At 40.7% G+C, this 21,339-nt stretch overlaps 2 protein-coding genes and 1 non-coding gene across 4 annotated transcripts; 2 read left to right on the top strand and 1 right to left on the bottom strand.

Moving 5' to 3' along the window:
• Window positions 1-66: 66 nt before the first annotated feature.
• On the bottom strand, window positions 67-5,217 carry ubl4a (ubiquitin like 4A). The gene is made up of 4 exons (XM_058635846.1): window positions 5,006-5,217; window positions 3,547-3,652; window positions 3,233-3,444; window positions 67-680 (listed from the first exon to the last, which is right to left on the bottom strand). The coding sequence occupies exons 1-4, from the start codon at window positions 5,051-5,053 to the stop codon at window positions 573-575; spliced, it is 474 nt and encodes a 157-aa protein (XP_058491829.1). The 5' UTR covers window positions 5,054-5,217; the 3' UTR covers window positions 67-572.
• A 2,548-nt stretch (window positions 5,218-7,765) lies between these two features.
• prkg1l (protein kinase cGMP-dependent 1, like) lies at window positions 7,766-20,865 on the top strand. 2 transcript variants are annotated; one of them, XM_058635258.1, is made up of 21 exons: window positions 7,766-7,894; window positions 8,416-8,621; window positions 8,727-8,841; window positions 8,997-9,163; window positions 10,837-10,950; window positions 14,357-14,462; window positions 14,665-14,728; window positions 15,019-15,096; window positions 15,279-15,373; window positions 15,482-15,547; window positions 15,751-15,828; window positions 15,919-16,021; window positions 16,119-16,258; window positions 16,525-16,614; window positions 16,902-17,043; window positions 17,137-17,300; window positions 17,723-17,845; window positions 18,065-18,127; window positions 18,212-18,278; window positions 19,700-19,793; window positions 19,889-20,865. In XM_058635258.1, the coding sequence occupies exons 2-20, from the start codon at window positions 8,432-8,434 to the stop codon at window positions 19,787-19,789; spliced, it is 2,055 nt and encodes a 684-aa protein (XP_058491241.1). In that variant the 5' UTR covers window positions 7,766-7,894; window positions 8,416-8,431; the 3' UTR covers window positions 19,790-19,793; window positions 19,889-20,865. The 2 variants fall into 2 exon arrangements, with proteins under 2 accessions (XP_058491241.1, XP_058491240.1); XM_058635257.1 differs by having other exon boundaries at window positions 19,700-20,865.
• trnak-uuu (transfer RNA lysine (anticodon UUU)) lies at window positions 18,619-18,691 on the top strand. The gene has a single exon. It is a non-coding gene; the product is annotated as a tRNA-Lys (tRNA).
• Window positions 20,866-21,339: the final 474 nt, after the last annotated feature.

Genomic DNA, 21,339 nt, shown 5'->3' with positions numbered 1-21,339 from the left:
GCTAGTACACCATCTACTCATCATTGGAAACTGACAGTCAAAGGCATTGAAGAAGCAACATCAATATCTTTTGTATTTTTCCTGTTTTAATGTAGGTATATACAAAGATATTTACAAATCATACAATGACAGTCAAATAGATGCGGGATAAAACACGTGTAACTTTTGCATCATCATCCAACGCAGGCATGATTAACAAATACCCTCCAGTCGACGTTAGTGTTCCCTGGGAGTTGCAGCAGCCAGACATCACATGAAACAAACAGCATGAATGGACTCCTTTGTGTATAAATATTAAACGATAAGGTCTTGTGTCCTGACTGAGACATCAAAGTCACTTGGTCTTATCCAACTGTTATTTTTGGTCGTGGATAAGAGAAGCCCTACTGCCGAGACAGTCGTTATCCGTGTTGACTCGGACACTGACTAAGCTCACACCAGCCGTTCTGTGCAAGAAAACTCAAACGGTATTTTCCACGCTTCACACTCTACATGCTGCTAGGTGCATTCAGGGCACTGAGCGCCTCTTAAAAAAAGACATTCACAAAAAAGCGAAGTACAGGTAGATATTCTTAGTCCATGTATGAAGTGTCCATGCCTTCGCCGTCCGGGTGAAGGAGTCTTCCTGCCAAGCGCTCGATGTCATCGAGGCTAAGTTGCCTAAGTGAACGTTCATAATCCTTGAAGAAATGCAAAGAATGATTAGTGACACATGTCAGTTTAACCAAAGTATGCATTTTCAACATGACACAAATTATATATACACATATACGTATATACATATACACTACCGTTCAAAAGTTTGGGGTCACATTGAAATTTCCTTATTTTTGAAGGAAAAGCACTGTACTTTTCAATGAAGATAACTTTAAAGTAGTCTTAACTTTAAAGAAATACACTCTATACATTGCTAATGTGGTAAATGACTATTCTAGCTGCAAATGTCTGGTTTTTGGTGCAATATCTACATAGGTGTATAGAGGCCCATTTCCAGCAACTATCACTCCAGTGTTCTAATGGTACAATGTGTTTGCTCATTGGCTCAGAAGGCTTATTGATGATTAGAAAACCCTTGTGCAATCATGTTCAGACATCTGAAAACACTTTAGCTCGTTACAGAAGCTACAAAACTGACCTTCCTTTGAGCAGATTGAGTTTCTGGAGCATCACATTTGTGGGGTCAATTAAACGCTCAAAATGGCCAGAAAAAGAGAACTTTCATCTGAAACTCGACAGTCTATTCTTGTTCTTAGAAATGAAGGCTATTCCATGCGAGAAATTGCTAAGAAATTGAAGATTTCCTACAACGGTGTGTACTACTCCCTTCAGAGGACAGCACAAACAGGCTCTAACCAGAGTAGAAAAAGAAGTGGGAGGCCGCGTTGCACAACTGAGCAAGAAGATAAGTACATTAGAGTCTCTAGTTTGAGAAAGAGAAGCCTCACAGGTCCCCAACTGGCATCTTCATTAAATAGTACCCGCAAAACACCAGTGTCAACATCTACAGTGAAGAGGCGGCTGCGGGATTCTGGGCTTCAGGGCAGAGTGGCAAAGAAAAAGCCATATCTGAGACTGGCCAATAAAAGAAAAAGATTAAGATGGGCAAAAGAACACAGACATTGGACAGAGGAAGACTGGAAAAAAATGTTGTGGACGGATGAATCCAAGTTTGAGGTGTTGGATCACAAAGAAGAACGTTTGTGAGACGCAGAACAAATGAAAAGATGCTGGAAGAATGCCTGACGCCATCTGTTAAGCATGGTGGAGGTAATGTGATGGTCTGGGGTTGCTTTGGTGCTGGTAAGGTGGGAGATTTGTACAGGGTAAAAGGGATTCTGAATAAGGAAGGCTATCACTCCATTTTGCAACGCCATGCCATACCCAGTGGACAGCGCTTGATTGGAGCCAATTTCATCCTACAACAGGACAATGACCCTAAACACACCTCCAAATTGTGCAAGAACTATTTAGAGCAGAAGCAGGCAGCTGGTATTCTATCGGTAATGGAGTGGCCAGCGCAGTCACCAGATCTGAACCCCATTGAGCTGTTGTGGGAGCAGCTTGACCGTATGGTACGCAAGAAGTGCCCATCCAACCAATCCAACTTGTGGGAGCTGCTTCTGGAAGCGTGGGGTGCAATTTCTCCAGATTACCTCAACAAATTAACAGCTAGAATGCCAAAGGTCTGCAATGCTGTAATTGCTGCAAATGGAGGATTCTTTGACGAAAGCAAAGTTTGAGATAAAAAAAATCGTATTTCAAATACAAATCATTATTTCTAACCTTGTCAATGTCTTGACTCTATTTTCTATTCATTTCACAACGTATGGTGGTGAATAAGTGTGACTTTTCATGGAAAACACAAAATTGTTTGGGTGACCCCAAACTTTTGAACGGTAGTGTATATGTATGTATATACACACATACACACATATATACACATATACGTATATACATATATATGTATGTATACAGTAGCTGTAGCAGAGAAACAATAGCATAGGGCAGCCATTCTCAAACCTTAAATCACAACTTACGAGACTAGGACCTTTTTTCATGCAGATTTTCTCCTCCACATGTATACTCGGCAGGTTGTCTGATTGCCTTAGATAGTCAGACTACAGCCTTTGATCGATTAAACTGTGCATGTAAATGTACTGAATATTAACATGGTCGCAATTCAAACCCCAAGTAAGCTACAAACTACTGCACTATGAGGAAGCAACACAACATTTGTGTAATCAATGAAATACAAAAAAATCAATACTTGTGATGTCAAACCTTAGGCTATAGCAGGAAAAACTAAATATTTGCCTAATTGTTAAAGTGTCGTCCTCCACATGGCCACTAGGTGGTGGTAATGTCTCCTTGAGGATGCAGCAGGACAGGTAGCCAAGTACTAAGCAGAATAATCGTCATTGTGATATAAACGCCCCTTTTTTCCATTCAGTATTCTTTATTACTACAGAAAGCAGTTGGTCTATACAATGGGAGAGATGCACCTACTAACCCCCAGTACTTCCTGCATAGTGCAGGTATTGAATGTGGTTTGCTGTATGCCGTCTTTTAATTAACCCTTTTCTACCAAATGAAAATAATTTTCCCTTACACACTGGACCTTCAATGAAAAGCAAGATTGGTGTTAATCTGTTCAGCAACCACATGTCAACATGGAAAAGTACGTACTTATTAAGATTTGATCAGATTATAATGTCTAAGCTGGTGCATATACCTTTATAAGCTGTTCGTGGACTTTAGCTGCATCTGCTGGACTAAAGTGTCTCGCAAGTACTGTGGACACAGTCTGCCACACTCCTCCATGTAGGTTGCTGCTGCTGCTGCTGGTGGCCATTCCTGAAGCTGCACTCCTCTCCCCCACTGGACGGATCACCAGATTCAGTTTAGCCTCTGGTCCAATGGAGTAATCACTCAGTCTGTGCTCATCTAATGAAGGCAATAAAGTATGCAACCATTACATATTTAGCAAGGGATCTATAATTAACAGTCATCTTCAAAACGGATGAGACATTTATTTGACATATCTACCTGCGAGAGCTTTTCCTTTGTAGAGCAACCGCTGCTGGTTTGCAGGAATGTTGAGACGTTCGGACACAAGCTCCTTCACTGTGGCAACTTTTTCATCTTCAGTCACCTACAAAAAAATATTAAGTAACCACACATGTTATTAAAAGCTACAGCTAGACATCAGTCTCTAATCAAAGTGTGGAGGAGTATATAAGGGCTGCACGGCACATCAAAAGCACCATCATAGCAATATAAACACACACACACACACACAATACTAGGATCAATGATTCACATATATATTATTGTATTAGTGTGAATATGGGGATACAGAAACATAATAATCAGTCCACTTTATTTATGTATCTTTCAACAGATGCATGTGGTTATTACAGCTGGGCTCCATGTAATATTTGAAAGATTTAGCGTGACAACAAAGTGCATAATTATCCATCAACAATTTATGGGTTAAAATTCACAATGAATGCAAATACTGAAATGTTAGGTCTATATGCTGAGATACTGACACCAGATACTTACACATAAATGTAAATTCCATTACTTTTACAGGATTGTTACTTTTACGAGGTGTTGAGAATTTTTTAAGAATTTTTTTTACTTTTTTAAGAATTTTTTTTACTTTTTTAAGTGTCTACACAGGCTTCTCATTGTCAAGGGTTTACTTTAGTAGCAAGTCTATGTTGTGCATTTACTGCAAGTCAAATTGTGATTATAATATTCAACAAAGTTATGGTTTATATAATGTTTTCCTACTGCTATGCAGCCTTAGAGGATTAGCTCAACACAAAATAACTACTGAGAAATGGACTGTCGTACATAAATGCAGATGAGGCTTGGTGTTCAAATACAAATCAGATGGTAAATAACTTCAACAATAAATAACTTTTAGAGAGACTGCCAAGCCAATTTTGGTTTGTGGACAAAACAAGACATTCGAGAACATCATGCTCCAGGTTTGGGAAACAACGATCAACATTTTCTGACATTTTACTGACCGAACAAGTACTCGATTAAACGATAAAACAATCGTGAGAAAAATCGTTAGATGCAGCCCTACGAAAAACCCAATAATGCTAGCTACTAGTTTTATGATAAGCAATCCCGTCCAATACTTTAAAACACATTAAACCTACATCATTATTAACTGTGCTCTTTCCTGCAAGTCACTTGAGTGGCTAAGCCTAAACTAGCGTAGCATGCTAGCTACAGCCATGTCGATTCATCCCTGGGCGACGATTTGTCAGCGAAAAAAACAAAACTTGCGTTGTGCTACACAATAATCTGTCTGGTTCTAATCCGATAACTGCAATTATATAAATATGTTGTGCGTGGCAGCTCCATTCTCATGGCAATTAGCTTAGCATACGATATGACCACCGCTAACCATACGCTCTCTATAAAGGCTGGCGTCGGGGAGCTAGCAGTTAGCTGACCGGCTCGCTGACGGTGCTTAACTTACCTGCACGCTGCATTCCTTCCCTTGAAGCGGTTTTACGGTCAGGATCATTTTGACACTAACACTCTAAACTAAACCACAACCTCACAAAACTACGCGTAAAGGTTAAACTCCGCTCGTGTCGTTACTTTTAGGTTTAGTACATGAGGGTGTTCGTTTGTCAAAGGGCCATCTTCTTCTGCAGCGACTGGACAACCTGTCCTGCTGCGGCCTCAAGGAGAGACTACCGCCACCTACTGGCCATGTGGAGGACGAGCCCCAAGGAGGTTCGCGGGGCCCAATTAAACAAATCATGGCAAATATTTAGATGTTCCTGCTATAGCCTAATATTGAATTAATATCCTTTGTATAGCTGTGGAGTAGGCTTCAGACTTGTTAGGCGACTTACTAACGACACCAGTGTGTACAGTACTTTGACAGTTTGGACGAGACATTTTGAAGATGTCAGTAGATTGCTAAACAAGGCGCCTAGGGACAGACCTCAGTCCCGCCCCCAGCCTTCCTTTGATCGTATGTAGGTTACTGTGGCAACCATGGTAGTATAGTACACACATGAATATACTGTACTTTGCTGAAAAAACACACCATTGTGTGCAGTGTCAACAGGCTTGACATTAGTGATGGTGAGATGAAGCCTCATGAGGCATTGAACCCCTTGAGCCAATTGGTTCGAGAAAGGGTTCATTTTCGAAGCTTCATGTGCACACGAAACCACCTACTGGCCAAGTGTATAATCACAGGCAGCTGTATTTGAACCACATAATGTGTGATGAATTGAATTTTTGTGTCTGTTAGAAATGACTATGAATTACAAAAAATGTATGACCAAATCATTTCTGTACATATGTGTTTAACACATTTTTTGAATGTATTCTGTGTGGGTAAATCTTCCCAAAATGGTAATATCATAATATGGCAGGTTGTGCAGTGATTTTCGGAAAATGGCATGGGCGTAATCAGGCAGAGGACAGTGAAAGTGCTTGTGGAACTAGGAAAAGGGCACAGATTAGGCTTGTGTAACTTGGACAATGATGAGCCTCGCTGGCTCCATCCTATATCACCTATCCTACTCTCCTTCCTCTCCTAAATCTCTCTCTCCCTAAACTCTCCAAACTATCTCCAAACTATATAAACGCTATCCAAACTCTAGTATCCAAACTCTCCAAACTCTATCCAAACTCTCAACTGACGGCAACTCTCCTTCAAAAACCCACACTTTGAATGGAGCCTGAGGGGTCTATATAGCTGTAAAACCTCGCGCAAAATCTGAACCACTTCACGAAGCAATCACGTGGTACAGCAGGGCAGCGAGGCTTCGGACGTCATCATTTTTGGCTCCTCCCCTAAATGAAGCAAGCCTCGATACGCGCATCGCGGAAACGCCCCCTCCCCTACTCGGCACACGCTTCGAAGCCTCGAAACGGAACGTCACATCACTACTTGACATATATGTACACACATATCTTGTGTATATGCAGTGTGTATATATATGTATATAGCTGCAGAGAGGAGATTCCCAGCCTCTTTAAATGATTTAACAACGTTGCATCCACTCTAGCTAGCCTAATGTACGAAAACAGCGATCAATCATCACCAAAGTTTCCAGATTTTTGGAGAGGTGAAAGTGGGCATGACAAGAGGTGTCCATAAAAAATTTGGTGATGATCAATCTCTGTTTTCGGACATTGACCCTTAATGCTCACCCTCGATATAAATTGCCATGGGATTAATACACAACTCCTTATATGGACATCCTGGGGGTGTGTGCTTGTAGGTCACATATTCAGGCTTCACAAAATGCGTTTTTTTTGTCTCATTTTGTTTTGTTGAGTCAAAGTTATGATTCATTTTATATTGCAAATGTTAAAAAAAAAATGTAAGTTGCAATAATTGTGCAGAAGTAGTCTTGGTCCACAGGAGGAGCTAGAAGATGCATTCAAAAAACCTTGTAAATTCAAATATTCTACAGGGTCCACAGAGTGTTGATGTATTCAAAGAATCCAGCCCGGTTAGGAAATGCTCGCTATACTGCTGCCATTTTGTGGTAATAATTGTGAAGTCATGAAGGTCCTTGAAGGAAAAGGGAGCACACTTAATTTTGAGAACAAGTCAGAATTCTGAGGTTACGGACATGATTTAATCTCAGAATTCATGCTGATTTGTTATATTTTCTTCTGTCTTTCCAAAACATTTTTTTACATGTGGCCCGAACACTCTTCCGTAGTTTTTATAGTTGGTGAAAAATATATGTTTGAATGAGATTGCCTCTAGGTTGTGCTGTAAAAAAGGATATAAGATACTCTATATTGCACATTTTTATAAACGTTTTAACATAGTAATGTAAAAAACCAACAAAAAAACAGCCTAAATGCTTTGTGTTCTAGGCTTTTTAAGAATCTCATGTGGGACAGGTTCCATTTCTTTATTTAAATGTATTCTCTTCACACTTTGACTGACATTAAAATACACACAGAGAAAATATTTGTCTGTGAAATGATGAATGTTCATGAACTGTGATCAGATTCACCTACAGTACATTCTATCAGTCTGTCTGTCTCCACGGACTCTCTGTTGACCCAGTTGGGATCAGATGAGACCAGACTGGTCCACGCGCGCGTTCATTCCTCATCACTCGCTCCTCACTGTCTGGGTCACGTGAGCGGCTGGTGTCTGCGCTCACAGCTCCTCTCTCTCTCCCTCTCTCTCTCTCTCTCTCTCTCTCTGTGTGTGTGTGTGTGACTATGACTCCTCAGGCGGTGATGATGATGATGATGGAGAAGATCCGCACCTGACTGTCGGAGGAGCGGAGGAGAAACTGTCCACCGCCGAACTGCTGCTGCTGCTGCTGTGGACACACACACACACACACACACACAGAGTCTGCTGCAGGTGGTGAGTGATGTTTGAGATTATAATCCCGATGATTTATTCTGATATGACTGTTTGTAAACACAGGTGTGATGTAGAACAGGTTTGAATTGATGAATATTTAGCACGTGCTGCAACGATGACAAGGATGATAATCAGGAAAAATATTTATTATGTGAATATGTTATATGTTATCTATGAAGCTCTATATGCATGAACATTATGTTTTATGTGTTTATGGTCGGAGTTTCTTCTTTTTTTTCGTAAAAAAAAAACAATACTTAAACACACTTTAAACAACAACAACAACACCAATTCAATATACCAATTGGATATTGTTATAGAATAGGAATAAGAGACACTGGTACACCTGAAAAAAAAAGGGAAAGTGTAAGAAAGAAGGTATCAGTGACAATAAAAAAATCAAGACAATCTAAAAGCTAAAAAAAAATGCAATGATGATTATTCTTGGTTGGATATGCAGTATATACTGTTATACTGTATGCTGACCCCATTTCATTTGAACCTCCTCCACCTTGTCAAAGCTGGTGTTTGCAGGTGATGGGTACACTCCGGGATCTCCAGTTTGCTCTGCAGCTGAAGATCGAGGAGCTCCGTCAGAGGGACACACTGATAGACGAGCTGGAGCTGGAGTTGGACGCCAAGGACGAACTCATTCGCAGACTGCAGGACGAACTGGATCGTTACAGAGCCACGGTGTCCCTCCCAGGACCGTCTGCCGTCTGTACAGGTACAGCAGACGCTGCTGCTTTTAAATGTCACGTCTCAGAGCACAGACCCCCAAACCTGAGCAGAAAATTGAGTCTTATTATGCATCTTTTTCTTGGTCCTGTAGCTCCATGCGAGGACAGACAGAGAGCCAAGAGGAAAACAATCATTTCTGAGCCCTTCAGTCCAGACCCAGTGACTCTTGTCGTGCTTTCACAGAGAAGCTGTGACAAAACTCAGGCGTAAGTGTGTGCACACAGTGTTCCCTTCCGCTCCAACTCAAACATGTTATCTGAAATGTTCAGCAAACTGCTCTAAAATATTGAAATAAACACTTGGAATTCTTCTGTATGGCCTTAAATGTTACATCAATAACATCTCTACTTCCGTCCCCCAGGTCTCAGAGGCTGATTCAGGCTGCGCTTTTGAAAAACGACTTGTTGAAGAACCTTGGAGAAGGAGAAATTGCTGCCATTATAACCTGCATGTATCCCACCACCATCAATCAAGGCTGCTTTGTCATACAGGAGGGGACCAGCGGGGCCCAGGCGTATGTTTTAGAAGGTGAATCATTTCCCTCCTAACAGCTGCTAATCACACTCGAGCAAACTCAACTCTTAAATTAAAACTATGAGTACGTTGTTATGCTCGAGAAAAGTCAGATGAAATGCTTGGTTTGAACTTATGCAATTGTGAACTGTGCAATGAACTGTGCGATTTGGACTGGATGAAGAGGCCAAATACATTATCATGATCAAATAGTTTTCTTGTTCATTGTTTGTCTTGTATGACGAGTATTAGGACCAAACTGAAGATTTTTTTCAGTCGAAATATTATGTGAATAAAGTCGTAATCTTTTGAGAATAAAGTCCTAATATTATGAGAATACATTTGTAATATTATGAGAATAAAGTCACAATATTATCAGAATAAAGTCACAATATTATCAGAATAAACGTAATTTTTTTCAGAATAAAATCACTTTTTTATGAGAATAACGTTGTAATCTTTCGAGAATAAAGTCGTAATCTTTTCAGAATAAAGTAATATTATGAGAATGAAGTTGTAATATTATGAGAATTAAGTTTTAATATTATGAGAATAAAGTCACAATTATAAGAGAATATAGGTTTTTAAACTTTTTTAACATTACGGCTGTATTCTCATAAAATTTCTTCAAACTTAGCTCTTCATTACATCATCCATCCATCTTCTACTGCTTTATCCTCCACATGAGGGTCATGGGGGTCGCTGGTGCCAATCCCAGCTGACATAGGGCGAAAGCAAGGTACATCCTGGATAGGTCACCAGTCCATCACAGGGCCACATAGAGACAAACAACCAAACCAAACACACGTCAGTTAATTGTCAAATCTCTTTGAATCAAGTCATATTTTTTTCAGAATAAAGGCTCTGAATTCTGGATGAAATTGCTGTTTCATGTAGAACTTGCAAACTCCACACCAAAAGGATTTGAACTGATGACCTTCTTACTGTGAGGCAACAGTGTTATCCACTTCCCCACTAACAGATCCATATTGTTTCACTATTGATAGAAAATGACTAGGGATCGGACGATACCACTTTTCGTTGTGTCCGATACCGATATCACCAAATCGAGTGTCTACCGATACCGATATTAGTCCGATACAGTAATTTTAGACCATTTATTTATTCATGATAACGACACATTTGTGCTGGGTCATTTAAAAAACAAATATTGTCCTCCCAAAAAGAAAAACAGCCCAAACATGACTGATGCATAGTGTAGCATGTGATTTATAGGATTATTGGATTGTATTGGATTTTATATTTTTATCTGATATCCGATCCATTGATTTTGTGACCAGTATCAGACCGATACTGATTCCCACCCCTAAAAATGACATCATAATATGTATTGTTGTTGAATTATTGCCCAGCCTACACTGCTGGCTCTCAGTATTGTTAGATAAGCAGACACATGGTCTCGGGTTCAGTGGTGTAACACTTGCATGTTTGGGCAAGACCAGAAAATCCACATGTGGGAATAACACCCGACTTACAGCCACGTTTCCTGACGAAATGTCAGGGGTGGTTAGAATAATGTGCTGTGAGTGCAGAACATCTCAGCCTGTGGACACTTTCTCCTCAGTGCCAGCACTTTGTGACACAAAACAACAGTTGTGTGTGTGTGTGTGTGTGTGTGTGTGTATGTGTTGCTTATACGTGCACTGACTGTGTGTCTCTATCGACAGAGGGGAGGCTGGAGGTGACAAAAGATGAAGCGTGGCTGTTCACTGTTGAGCCGGGAGACATGTTTGGAGAGCTGGCCCTCCTATACAACTGCAACCACACCTCCTCTGTCTCAGGTAGGGAGGCTGGAGGACATCTGCTGAATTTTACAAAGACCTTTTGATATCTTAGACAACATCACAGCTTCAAAGTGTATTCTCAGAGATGTGTGGAATTATAAACATGTCTGCGTAAAAAAAAGCAAAGCAGCGGGCGACCACGTCTCCTCCCTGCAGTCCAGTATATGGCAGCTGAATTTTCACCAGTATTTACAAACAACACGACCAGAGACGGTTGAGGTTTAAACCCGCAGTGCGTAACTTTTTTTTCTCTTTGTTGATTTGCTCTTACCCCGCCAGAGCAGTGGAACACGATGGAGCATTATTTATACACTGCTTCATCTGAAAACATCAAGCAGATGTCACAGATGTGTGACGCGCTGGTGAATCTTGTCTGTGATTGGACGGTCATTCCGCAGTAGTCCTGAAGGCTACACTAATGTCAAGTATATGGGCACAAAGCTCTATTTCTCTGCTTACCGGTATCCATCCATCCATCTTCTACTGCTTTATCCGCCACATGAGGGCGCTGTGACAATCTCAGCTGACATAGGATGAAAGGCGGGGTCACACCCTGGCCAGTCCATAGTTTTTTTAATTTTCTAGCTATCACAAACTGGTCTAGGAGTTATGGTAATGAGAAGTATGCAGACTATATTCCAGACTATAGGAAAGTGTGCTAGGGTTCAACATCAACATCGAGTCACTGAGAGACATTTCTGTGTATCTATCAATTTTGCTTGGTTATTAAAGAAAGGTTTGCTAAATTGTAAACCTCCCAAACCTGGTGCATCACTATGAATATTCCCTAGTAGTAGGGAATAAACGTAAATGTGACCACAAAAAAAAACACACTCAAAAACCTGTCCAGTTAAAATTATACACCCTAGAAGTTCATCAGACAGTTTTCACCAAGTTGCCCAGCAGAGGGCGTTGTGGGCACAGCTTGGCCTGCATCTGTGCCCTTTTTGCTAATCAGAGGAAGACAACAGTGATATTGTTTTGCCACAACAATAGAGGACACAAAAGAAACTAAACTGTCCACTGGAGCAGACACCAAATGTGAATGTTTTGAGTTTCTGGTTTTACTCAGCTGTGTTTGTGGTCATGAAAAACTATTGGGCAACAGTCAGAATTTGCACAAAGGATACAGGAAAAGTAATATATTAAAAGATTGATCCTTTCAACAAAGATAGATATGAATCTGGTTGTTTTGGAACTTGCCCTAGGTATGAATGAATCAGACATTTTCTATTCAGTACAGTTTTAACTTGCCATCTATACAGATATATACTTGTGATGTTAGCCTTGAAAAGAGAGAGTGTGCTATCCTTTCCTTCCAGTGTCTGATCACAGAGAGTCCTGAGGGAAAATGTTCTCAGCCATCACCACTTGCATCTGACCTGGTTTCACAGATAAAAAGGCAGCGAAAAAAAAAGATGGAATCATTTAGAATAGAGAAAAAAAAAAACTGGTTTATTTGCCATGTTTGGGCCCCGAGCATCTCATTCCCTTTATACTGCTCCCTTTATCTTGTGACCTGGTGGCCTTTTCCACTGCACCGTTCCACACCTCTCTGTATATGACTGCTCTGCAGTGAAAAAGCTCAGCTTGTGGCGGCAGTCTGCTGTCTTTTGTTCCGTTTTCCGTCAGTCCATCTCTTTGGTTCTGCTCCCCGCTGACCGTGTTTATCTCCTTCCTAACCCGAAATTACTTTTTTCTCCCATTGTTGTGTCTAAAAGCACCAGTACAGCTGTTGATTCTTGCGTGGACTCTTTCATTGTGACAGTAATAAAGGTGCGGGGTGTCCTCGAGGACACGCCAAAGAAATTGTCACAAAACTGTAATTTTCAGAGCGCTCTCCATTCACATAAAACGAAAATGGCCATGGAATGTGTGTCATTTGGCGCCCGAGTGAAAACCAGTGGGGTAAATCGAAATGGGGGAACTGAGATATCAAGGCTGCACCATATTATCAGATCTAATTAGACTGTCTAGAGGACATTTAATTCCAACAGAAGAAAGTCTTAGTGAACCAATCAATATGAGTCATAATTAATTTACAAGCTTGGTTATGAATGTGGTTGATTACAGTGAGGGAGATTAGATTTATATTAAAAGTCTTTTGTGAAGATGAACATTTATATGTTTTACTGGGCGCTTATTAAATTTGCAGTTTGTCTCCGGCAGATCATACTCTTTTCTTATCCCAAATTAACACATTTCTGGTCACATTTTGAGAGAAGCCCTTAATACAGTATTATCTTGAAACCCTGTCCATTGACAGCCATCTTTGAAGTACCTCACACTCCATTTGATCTCACAGAGGAAAACTCTGAGGTTGCGGCTTTTGCGTCTCTCATAGCCCGCAAATGTATTCTCTTGTAGTTGAAAAGCCCAAATTCTACTACCTCTTGGCTGAGTGATTTATTGTCAGTGGAAAAGGTGAAATTTTCCTTGAGAGGTTTATGAGCCATTTTTCATAGAAGATGGCAACCTTTTTATAACATATGCAAAGACCCTTACCTCTCTGGAACCCAATTGACATTGTTCTTCTTCTCTGTTTTTACAACGAGCACAATGAGCATCATCTCAAAAAAAAAGAGCGAGTACCCTTTCAAGTTGGGTCCTTCCTAGCATTCTGGGAACACTAAAGGCCCATTTATACTGGGCCCAAAAGATGGAGACGGATGGAGCCTGTCATCCATACTTGTGTGTTTATTTCATCCGTCATTATGCACGTCGTAAGAGATGGCGATGATGGACGAAATGGAACAATACCACCAGAAATCGTGGGGGCAGTATAGTGTCAATAGTCCAATCAGTCGGTAAAACGGATATGGATACGGTCCAGGATTATCTCAAGGCACTGTACATTGAAAATCATAGAGAGCCGAGAATAACTGCTACTCTTTAATGCAAGGATGAGAACTTAAAAAATACGAATAGTTTGAGCTGTTGTCGTTTACCGTTTTAAAACAAGAGAGTGCAAAAGAATTGCGGGCACTTCCGCGGCACTGACGATACACACGCTACAAAGCATTTATTTTTATGGCAATTTGATATGCATTGCAACACACCACGAGCACAGATTCTAGACTCTGACAACAAGCAAACCTTATGTTGCAGTGTTCTCTGCAGTGACCCGATTCCCCCTTGGGTCCCCCAACCCGGTGCCCAAGGCAATTGTCTAGTTTTCCTACCCCGTTGCGACGGCTCTGCTCAATCACAGAATCTGTCCTTTGGCATTCAGTGACACATCATCGTCTCAATTCCTTCCGTGTTCCTGCATTGTCCATCCTCATCCATCACAGATCACACCTGTCACTTAGGGCTGCTTCAGTCCCTGCTTGTTGTTTCCTGCCTCCACCTGAGCCCCCAAGTGTCACTGATGCAACCTTTATTACTTCCTCCGTCTCTGCAGCACAAGTGGACAGCAAGCTATGGGTTATCGATTCCAAGAGCTACCACACCATACTTATGCAGAGTGGTCTCGATAGCCTTTCTCATTCAATGGAGCTGCTCAGCAGGTGAACGCCGGACCGACACACTCGACACGACATGGAAACGGGCCCAGAGATCCCCTTTGTGTTCTAACACAATGTCGCCACAGCAGTATTGTTTGGGAAATAGAGCTTGAATATCAACATACAGGTTCAAGCATGAAGACAATTGAGTTGCAAATGTAGTTTCCCATTGTATAACATCTGTGTATCATCTTTGTTCCCACAGCGTTCCCTTCCTCAAGTCATTGCCAGAGGATGTCATCGTTAAATTGTCTGATCTCATGGAGGAGGTACAGATTAAGTTCTTAAAACCTATTGCGTAAGCACCCCTCGTTACTCAAACACAAACACAAACCAGCCAATAGATTATGTGAGCACAGAGCGAGAAAGAGTGTAAACATGATTGTTTACTGGCGATTAGTCTGCATTTTCTATTTCCCAGCCTCCTTCGTGTTGCATTAGTTTAACAGACAGGTGCAACGGCAGCTTCAGACTTAATCCTGCATTCATCTCTCAGTGCGTAAGAGAGGTGGATGTTTTAATCTCTCTCTGTTCACGCTCTGTCATTCGCCTTCCGCAGAGACACTTCACTGAAGGAGACTACATCATCCGACAGGGGGCCACGGGAGACACTTTTTATGTCATCAGCAAAGGCCAGGTATGAGGTTTTAATGCCCACACAGATGAAACAAGGCTTTCAAAAAGTAATGCCTCCAGCAAGTGGAGTACAAAATGTCGGCACAGCCGCAGGGATCGCTTTATGATGGCGACGATTGACTTTGGCACTTTATTACTTTGCTCTTCATCCTTCTACATCAACTCGCTCTTTTGATCTACCAGGTGAAAGTAACAGAGAAGAAGCCCGGGAATGAGGAGCAGGTAGTTCTATCCAAACTCTCAGAGGGAAACTGGTTTGGAGAAAAAGCTCTGGCCGGGTAAGAAGGAGAACTCTGACTAATTCAGTAGCTTTTATGTTGGTAAACTGCAGGATATCTATGATTTTGTGCTTTTACTGACACTATTTTTGTTTTATCTGTCATTAGAGAGAACATCTGGACTGTGAATGTGGTAGCTGCTGGTCCTGTTACATGCTTGGTATTAGACAGACAGTAAGTGGATGTTTTTATGTTATGAAACAGTCAAATAAGTACTGTGTTGGATGCTAAACGTGCGCTAGAACGCGGTGTCACTAGTTTGTTCAGAATCAGATGTTTATCGCGGATGACGGATCGCCTTACGTGATTTTTGTATTCCTGTAGCAGCCTCCGCATTAAAACCACTGGGAAAGATATCACTTGCTTGTGTGTTTCAGGACCTTCAAAGACATCATTGACGGCTTGGTGTTTAATTGCAGTCCTGATGTGCATCAAAGTCACGACTCCAAAGCAGAGTGAGAAGCGTCACAACTCTAATTTTCCATGAGACGCACATGTTATTATGCACCTGTAGAAAAGCTCACCCCAGGTTTCCATGTGAACAGGTCAGAGCAGAAGGGCAGCGGCGTCCTCTTGTCTTCCACCTTAAGTGATTTCCACATCATCTGTTCTCTGGCGGCAGCGGCAGAGTTCGGTCACGTAGACCTGGTATGAGCTGATCTTCCCCCCTCTTTGATCCTGGAGCTGCTGCCCACTCCTGATCCCATGTTTCTATAATGTCGTGTATTGATTTTTCCTCTGTCAGGTAAAACTAAAGAGCGACGTCAAGGGGCTTTTTACCATGAGGGTCCTTAAGAAGAAGCTGATTATCAACAGTGGTCAACGAGAGCACTTCCTGAGAGAGAGCAGAATCCTAATGGACGCTCACTGTCCTTTCATAGTCAGGTGCTTTCTCTTCATCCAACTGAGGGAGATAGGTAGATGGATAGGTAGGTAGGGAGGTAGGTAGGTAGGTAGGGAGGTAGGTAGGTAGAGGATAGATAGATAGTATCAATCACATTATTATTTATATATATATATATATATATGTATATATATATATATATATATGTATATCACAGATGAATCTGGAGGTCCCTGTACTCCTATTGGAGAACCACTGCTTTACATGATTTGCCAATGGCTGAAAATCTTATTTTTATTGATTCCAGGTTCCATAAAACCTTTCGAGACTCTGAGTGCCTGTACATTTTGACAGAGGCTTGTCTTGGTGGGGACTTGTGCCGTCTACTTAAAGACAAGTAAGTATTTCTCAGATTTAAGGCACTTTGTTTTGTCATCATAAACTGATATTTATAATTCTACAGCTGTGTTTTTATCCAGGGTGTGATGCAGGGTATGAAATGAAAAAGTGGTATTAAAAAAGGTTTAAATCTGATACTGTGTGTACTCTACTAGAGGAAACATTTGATAAAATTGCCATGATCCTAAATGCCCCTAAATTACATTATAAAAGTTGATTTCCTTCCCTGGTCTGATGTTGGTCTGCATCATCACAGGTTCTAATGAAACACTGTTTGTGTTTCAGAGGATTTTTGGACGAATGCGGCACCAGATTCTACACCGCGTGTGTCGTCGAAGCTTTGACCTTTCTCCACCGTCGAGGTGTCGTCTACAGAGACGTCAAGCCTCAAAACGTCGTCCTGGACGAGCACGGTTACGCCAAGCTGGTGCGACAATTTGCTTCAAACATTTTGATCCTTTTTGTTGTGTTTGACTAAAGGTAACTGTGAAATATGAATGTTTTTTTTGTTTTTTTGTAGAGTGGCTCCAGGTGTGTAAAGAAGGTAGAGATGGGTAAGAGAACCTGGACATTCTGCGGCACACTGGGCTACATGTCGCCTGAAATCATCCTCAACAGAGGCCACGGTGTCTCCACAGACATGTGGTCACTGGGCGTGTTTGTGTTTGAACTGCTGAGCGGTGGGTGAGTCTTCACTGCACCACAGCACAACATTATTATTTACTCTGTACTATTACAGAGAGGGATGAGAACTGCCAATTTTGATATTTATATGCATTAAGTCAGTGTATTAATAATATAGAGCGTGTTGTTTGATACTGTAGATGTTTAGAGAAGCGAAAAACAAAGTTCAAGTTCAAAAGCTATTTACTGTTTTCTGTTTATGAGGTAAATAAATATGGAAACATATGGAAATACTTGATATTTTATTCTTACATGTGGATTAGAATTGTAATTTAGTGGAATTTAACGGCATGGTAGGCCCTCCTAAGATTTAGAATGTTTTTCTTGTGCACCTTTTTTACTTTTTCAATAGTATCCTTATTCTCATACGCTTTTATTTCAAGTTACTTGGGATAACGGTTGGTGTTTTCCTCCCTCACCAGGCTCCCGTTCAGCGGCTCGGACCCAATGAAGATTCTCACTGCGACCGTCGGTGGCATCGATCACATCGACTTCCCAAAGACCATCAGCAAAAACGCCTCCAGTCTCATCAGGAAACTGTGCAGGTGATGAATTATAACGTGGAAGTAAACAATAATGGTTTTGTTTTCCTCCTCCTCCTCCTCCGTCCACCAACAGAGACGAGTTGGTGTATTTGGACCTGACCTGAGCTGCGACACCACGCTCTGCATGACAGCGCCTCCCAATTATTCCACAGTTTACTTATTTCTTTCTTTATTTGTTTCTTTATTTATGTGCGGTCTCTTTCACGCTCCATCACCAAGGAGCGCTCCCTCACAGAGACTGGGCGCTCGGAGAAACGGGGCCAAGGACATTCAGAGGCACAAGTGAGGAGACGCATTTTATATTCAGACACTGGGGCTCAGTGAGCTGTGCTCAGTAAACACGTGTGATTCTCTGTTTTCACTCAGATGGTTCGAAGGATTCGACTGGGACGCACTGTGTGGACGAACACTGAACCCACCGCTCATTCCCAAAGTAAGACAGAATTTTGGCTCGTGAGTTGGGAATGCTGAGTCAGTGATTCCGATTTTATTATTGCTTTGGTCACCTCCTCCTAAACTTATAACTTAATACAAGTGTTATTTATCTGCTACTGGTCTCCACCTCCCCTTTCTCTCCCCCCTTTCGGTCCCCCACCTCTCCTCTGTCCCCCATTTTTCCTTTCACCACAACCGGGTGAGGCAGATGACTGCACATCTTTGAGTCTGGCTCTGTCAGAGATTTCTTCTGGTTAAAAGGGAGTTTTTTTTCTCTCCACTGATGTCTGGTGTTTGCTCATTGTTTGAATGTTTGGCTTTCTTTTGACTCCATAAGAGCCTGGATAGCTCAGACGGTAGAGCATCAGACTTTTAATCTGAGGGTCCAGGGTTCAAGTCCCTGTTCGGGCGAACCTTTATAGCCAAGTAGAAAGGGATTAACTGCTGATTTCAGGACAGGATTAGAATGATTGATCCAACCTTTATATGCAGATGACATGTAAGTGTGTGTGTGTGTGTGTGCCTAATATAAAAGAATGTTATACATCAAAATGATCAACTTCTTTAAGCTCTTCCCACAATTGCAACTTTTCTCCCAAAGGCTTTTTCTCCTCAAAAGCAAAGGTCAATGTTTCTGTCTCCTTCTACATTTTTCAGCCAATTTCAATAAATCATACGTCAAATTCTGAATTCAATTATATATGTTCTTCAGATTTTTACACTCTCCTGAAATATTAAAGCAAACAGTCAATTCCTCCTACATTTTTCAGCCGATTTCAATGATTCATACTTTCATACAAACTGGGAAGTTTGTTCAGGACAATTTTGCTTGAATTTTAAATATTAAAACCTCTTTTTGAGATAGTCAACTTTTTCTGCAACTTTTCTGTCATAGAAAAATGATGGCGAGGGCACAACAAAGGCAAGAGACAATGTTTCTGTCTCCTCCTACACTTTCAGCTAATATTAATAATCCAATAATTCGTACGTCAAAATGTGCGGCTCATTCGGGATATTGTTGCTTTAATTTATGATCTTTCAGGTTTTATTTTTATTTTTACTTTTTCTACTTCCACTTACTTTTTTCAGCCAATTTCAATAATTCACACATCAAAATGTGACGTTTATTCAGGACATTCTTGCTTAAATTCACATTTTTGTTGCTGTTTTTAACACGTTTTGGGGATTTCTCCCATTGGAAATGAAAAGAGAGGGAACAACAAACATTTTTCAGCTGATTTCAACAATTTATTCATGAATAAAATGTTCGTCCAGCTCATTGTTGAGCACTGACAGATGAGGCACAAAACAACCTTCCCAGCTGAACAGTGCACATGTTATTGTTTGTTTGGTGATAACTGAACCAGATTATAAACTGTATTTATTTTTATTTGTTTTAATCTGTTTACACTGTTTCAGATGAAGCCGTCTTGGGACAGCAGTGTCTCGTGTGGAGATTACACGGTGGAGTCGGTGGAGTCGTGCTCCAACTGGGATGAGGATTTCTGACACTGTGAGCTGTGAACTTCATCACCTGCAGGTTCACTCGTCATAAAAGATTCTCTCTTCTCTGTCTCACTGACAACAAGGTGTCACTTATATTTTCAGACAGGAAACAAGCAACTACTGCCTTCTGTGTTCAGCTGAGAGAAAACTACCAGAACGTCAAGCAATATGACTTCACCAGTCACATAGAAAATGATCACCTTAATCCATTAACCTAAAGTTCTATTTCTCTTTCTTTGGCTGCTGTTTTGCCTCCGCCTTCCCCGCCATCGCTCTGTGTCTCCACAGACACGAAAAAAACGCACTGCTCTACACAGACAAAGACCCACAGAGTTGTGTGGAGCTGACACTTAATCAGTATCAGTATTAATCAGCGAACTCCTTTAAAAATGATTTGAATGTAACAGACGTTTGTTTGCGGTGAACATTTACACACTGTAGCATTAATTTTGAATTCAAAAACAAACAAACTGCTTTCTCAGCAGCTCACGCTCTTCAATTAAACTCACTTCCTCTCTTTGGATGTTTTATGATCATAAACCTTCCAACATCTGGTTGCAGCTGTTTCATATAACTGTGATCTATTTTCTTTCTTCTTTTTTTTTCCATTTACATTTTTTGGTTCTAATGTCATATTTTACAGTCTGGTCATACAATTCTGCCAAATTGTTGTCATTAATTAATGTTCTTTCAAAAAAACTACATTGTTTAAGATACATTTTGAATTTCCCTTTTGTCTTCCCACTCAGTATTACTGTAAATGAGGGTCAATGCTCCATGATATCAAGAGTATAATAAATACATACAGGTCGTATGAATGTGCTGTTTGTTAGTGTATAGGAGTTGAGTGATGTTTTTGTATATGAGACTGTTATGATATTGTATTTGTACTCACTGTCGTCCAGACATGTCGTTCTGTATCATTCAGTGAACTTTTATATTTAGGGAGAGGTTTTAAATGATATCTCTGACTCTCCCTGCACTATATTTATTTATTGTTTTAATCTTTCTAATTTCTGTGTATTTTATTGTGCCAAAATAAATCGAATCAAAAACTAATGTCATACTGTCAACATCAATAAAACAAACAAACTAAATAGAGGAGACTGTCTTTGCTTTTTCTCTCCACTTGGCCTCACAAGTGAGTTCTCCTGCTCTCCCCCAAATACATGCATGTAATTAAGTGACGTCACAGGCGGCGCCGTCCAGCAGAGAAGTGTCAATCATCGATAACAAAGAGAAACAAACACCGGAGCTTTCCTTTCAGAATAAAACAATCATTAATGCAGGTTTATCCAACATCCATTTAGTATTGTTGTTGTTGTTGTTGTTGTTGTTAAGTGTTGTTTAGGTATTAAGTTAACATTTTTGAATAACTCCTAAAAGTTTAATATGTTTTTAAAACGTGCCACTACTATATGTTTTCAAGTATCAAAAAACAAATGAATAAATAGAATGAAAGTAAACACATAATAATACAACTTAAAAATCAGTTCAACATGTCTTTTCCTGGACATTACGTTGTCCACTATTACATTTCAATATTTTTTAGC

Source organism: Solea solea, chromosome 8 (genome assembly GCF_958295425.1).
Source record: "Solea solea chromosome 8, fSolSol10.1, whole genome shotgun sequence".
Lineage (NCBI taxonomy): Eukaryota > Metazoa > Chordata > Actinopteri > Pleuronectiformes > Soleidae > Solea > Solea solea.
The sequence above is the reverse complement of the archived record's forward strand: the minus strand, read 5'-3'. Positions and strand labels throughout refer to the sequence as shown.

Bases quoted from the DNA above. Each gene is read 5' to 3' on its own strand.
- ubl4a (XM_058635846.1), bottom strand. From the start codon at position 5,053: ATGATCCTGACCGTAAAACCGCTTCAAGGGAAGGAATGCAGCGTGCAG. The intron at 3,445-3,546 runs GTAGATATGTCA...TGCCTTCATTAG, and splicing joins CAAAGGAAAAGCTCTCGCAG to ATGAGCACAGACTGAGTGAT. The intron at 681-3,232 runs GTATATGCACCA...CATTTCTTCAAG, and splicing joins TCCACGAACAGCTTATAAAG to GATTATGAACGTTCACTTAG.
- prkg1l (XM_058635258.1), top strand. From the start codon at position 8,432: ATGGGTACACTCCGGGATCTCCAGTTTGCTCTGCAGCTGAAGATCGAG. The intron at 8,622-8,726 runs GTACAGCAGACG...TTGGTCCTGTAG, and splicing joins ACCGTCTGCCGTCTGTACAG to CTCCATGCGAGGACAGACAG. The intron at 14,729-15,018 runs GTACAGATTAAG...CGCCTTCCGCAG, and splicing joins TGTCTGATCTCATGGAGGAG to AGACACTTCACTGAAGGAGA.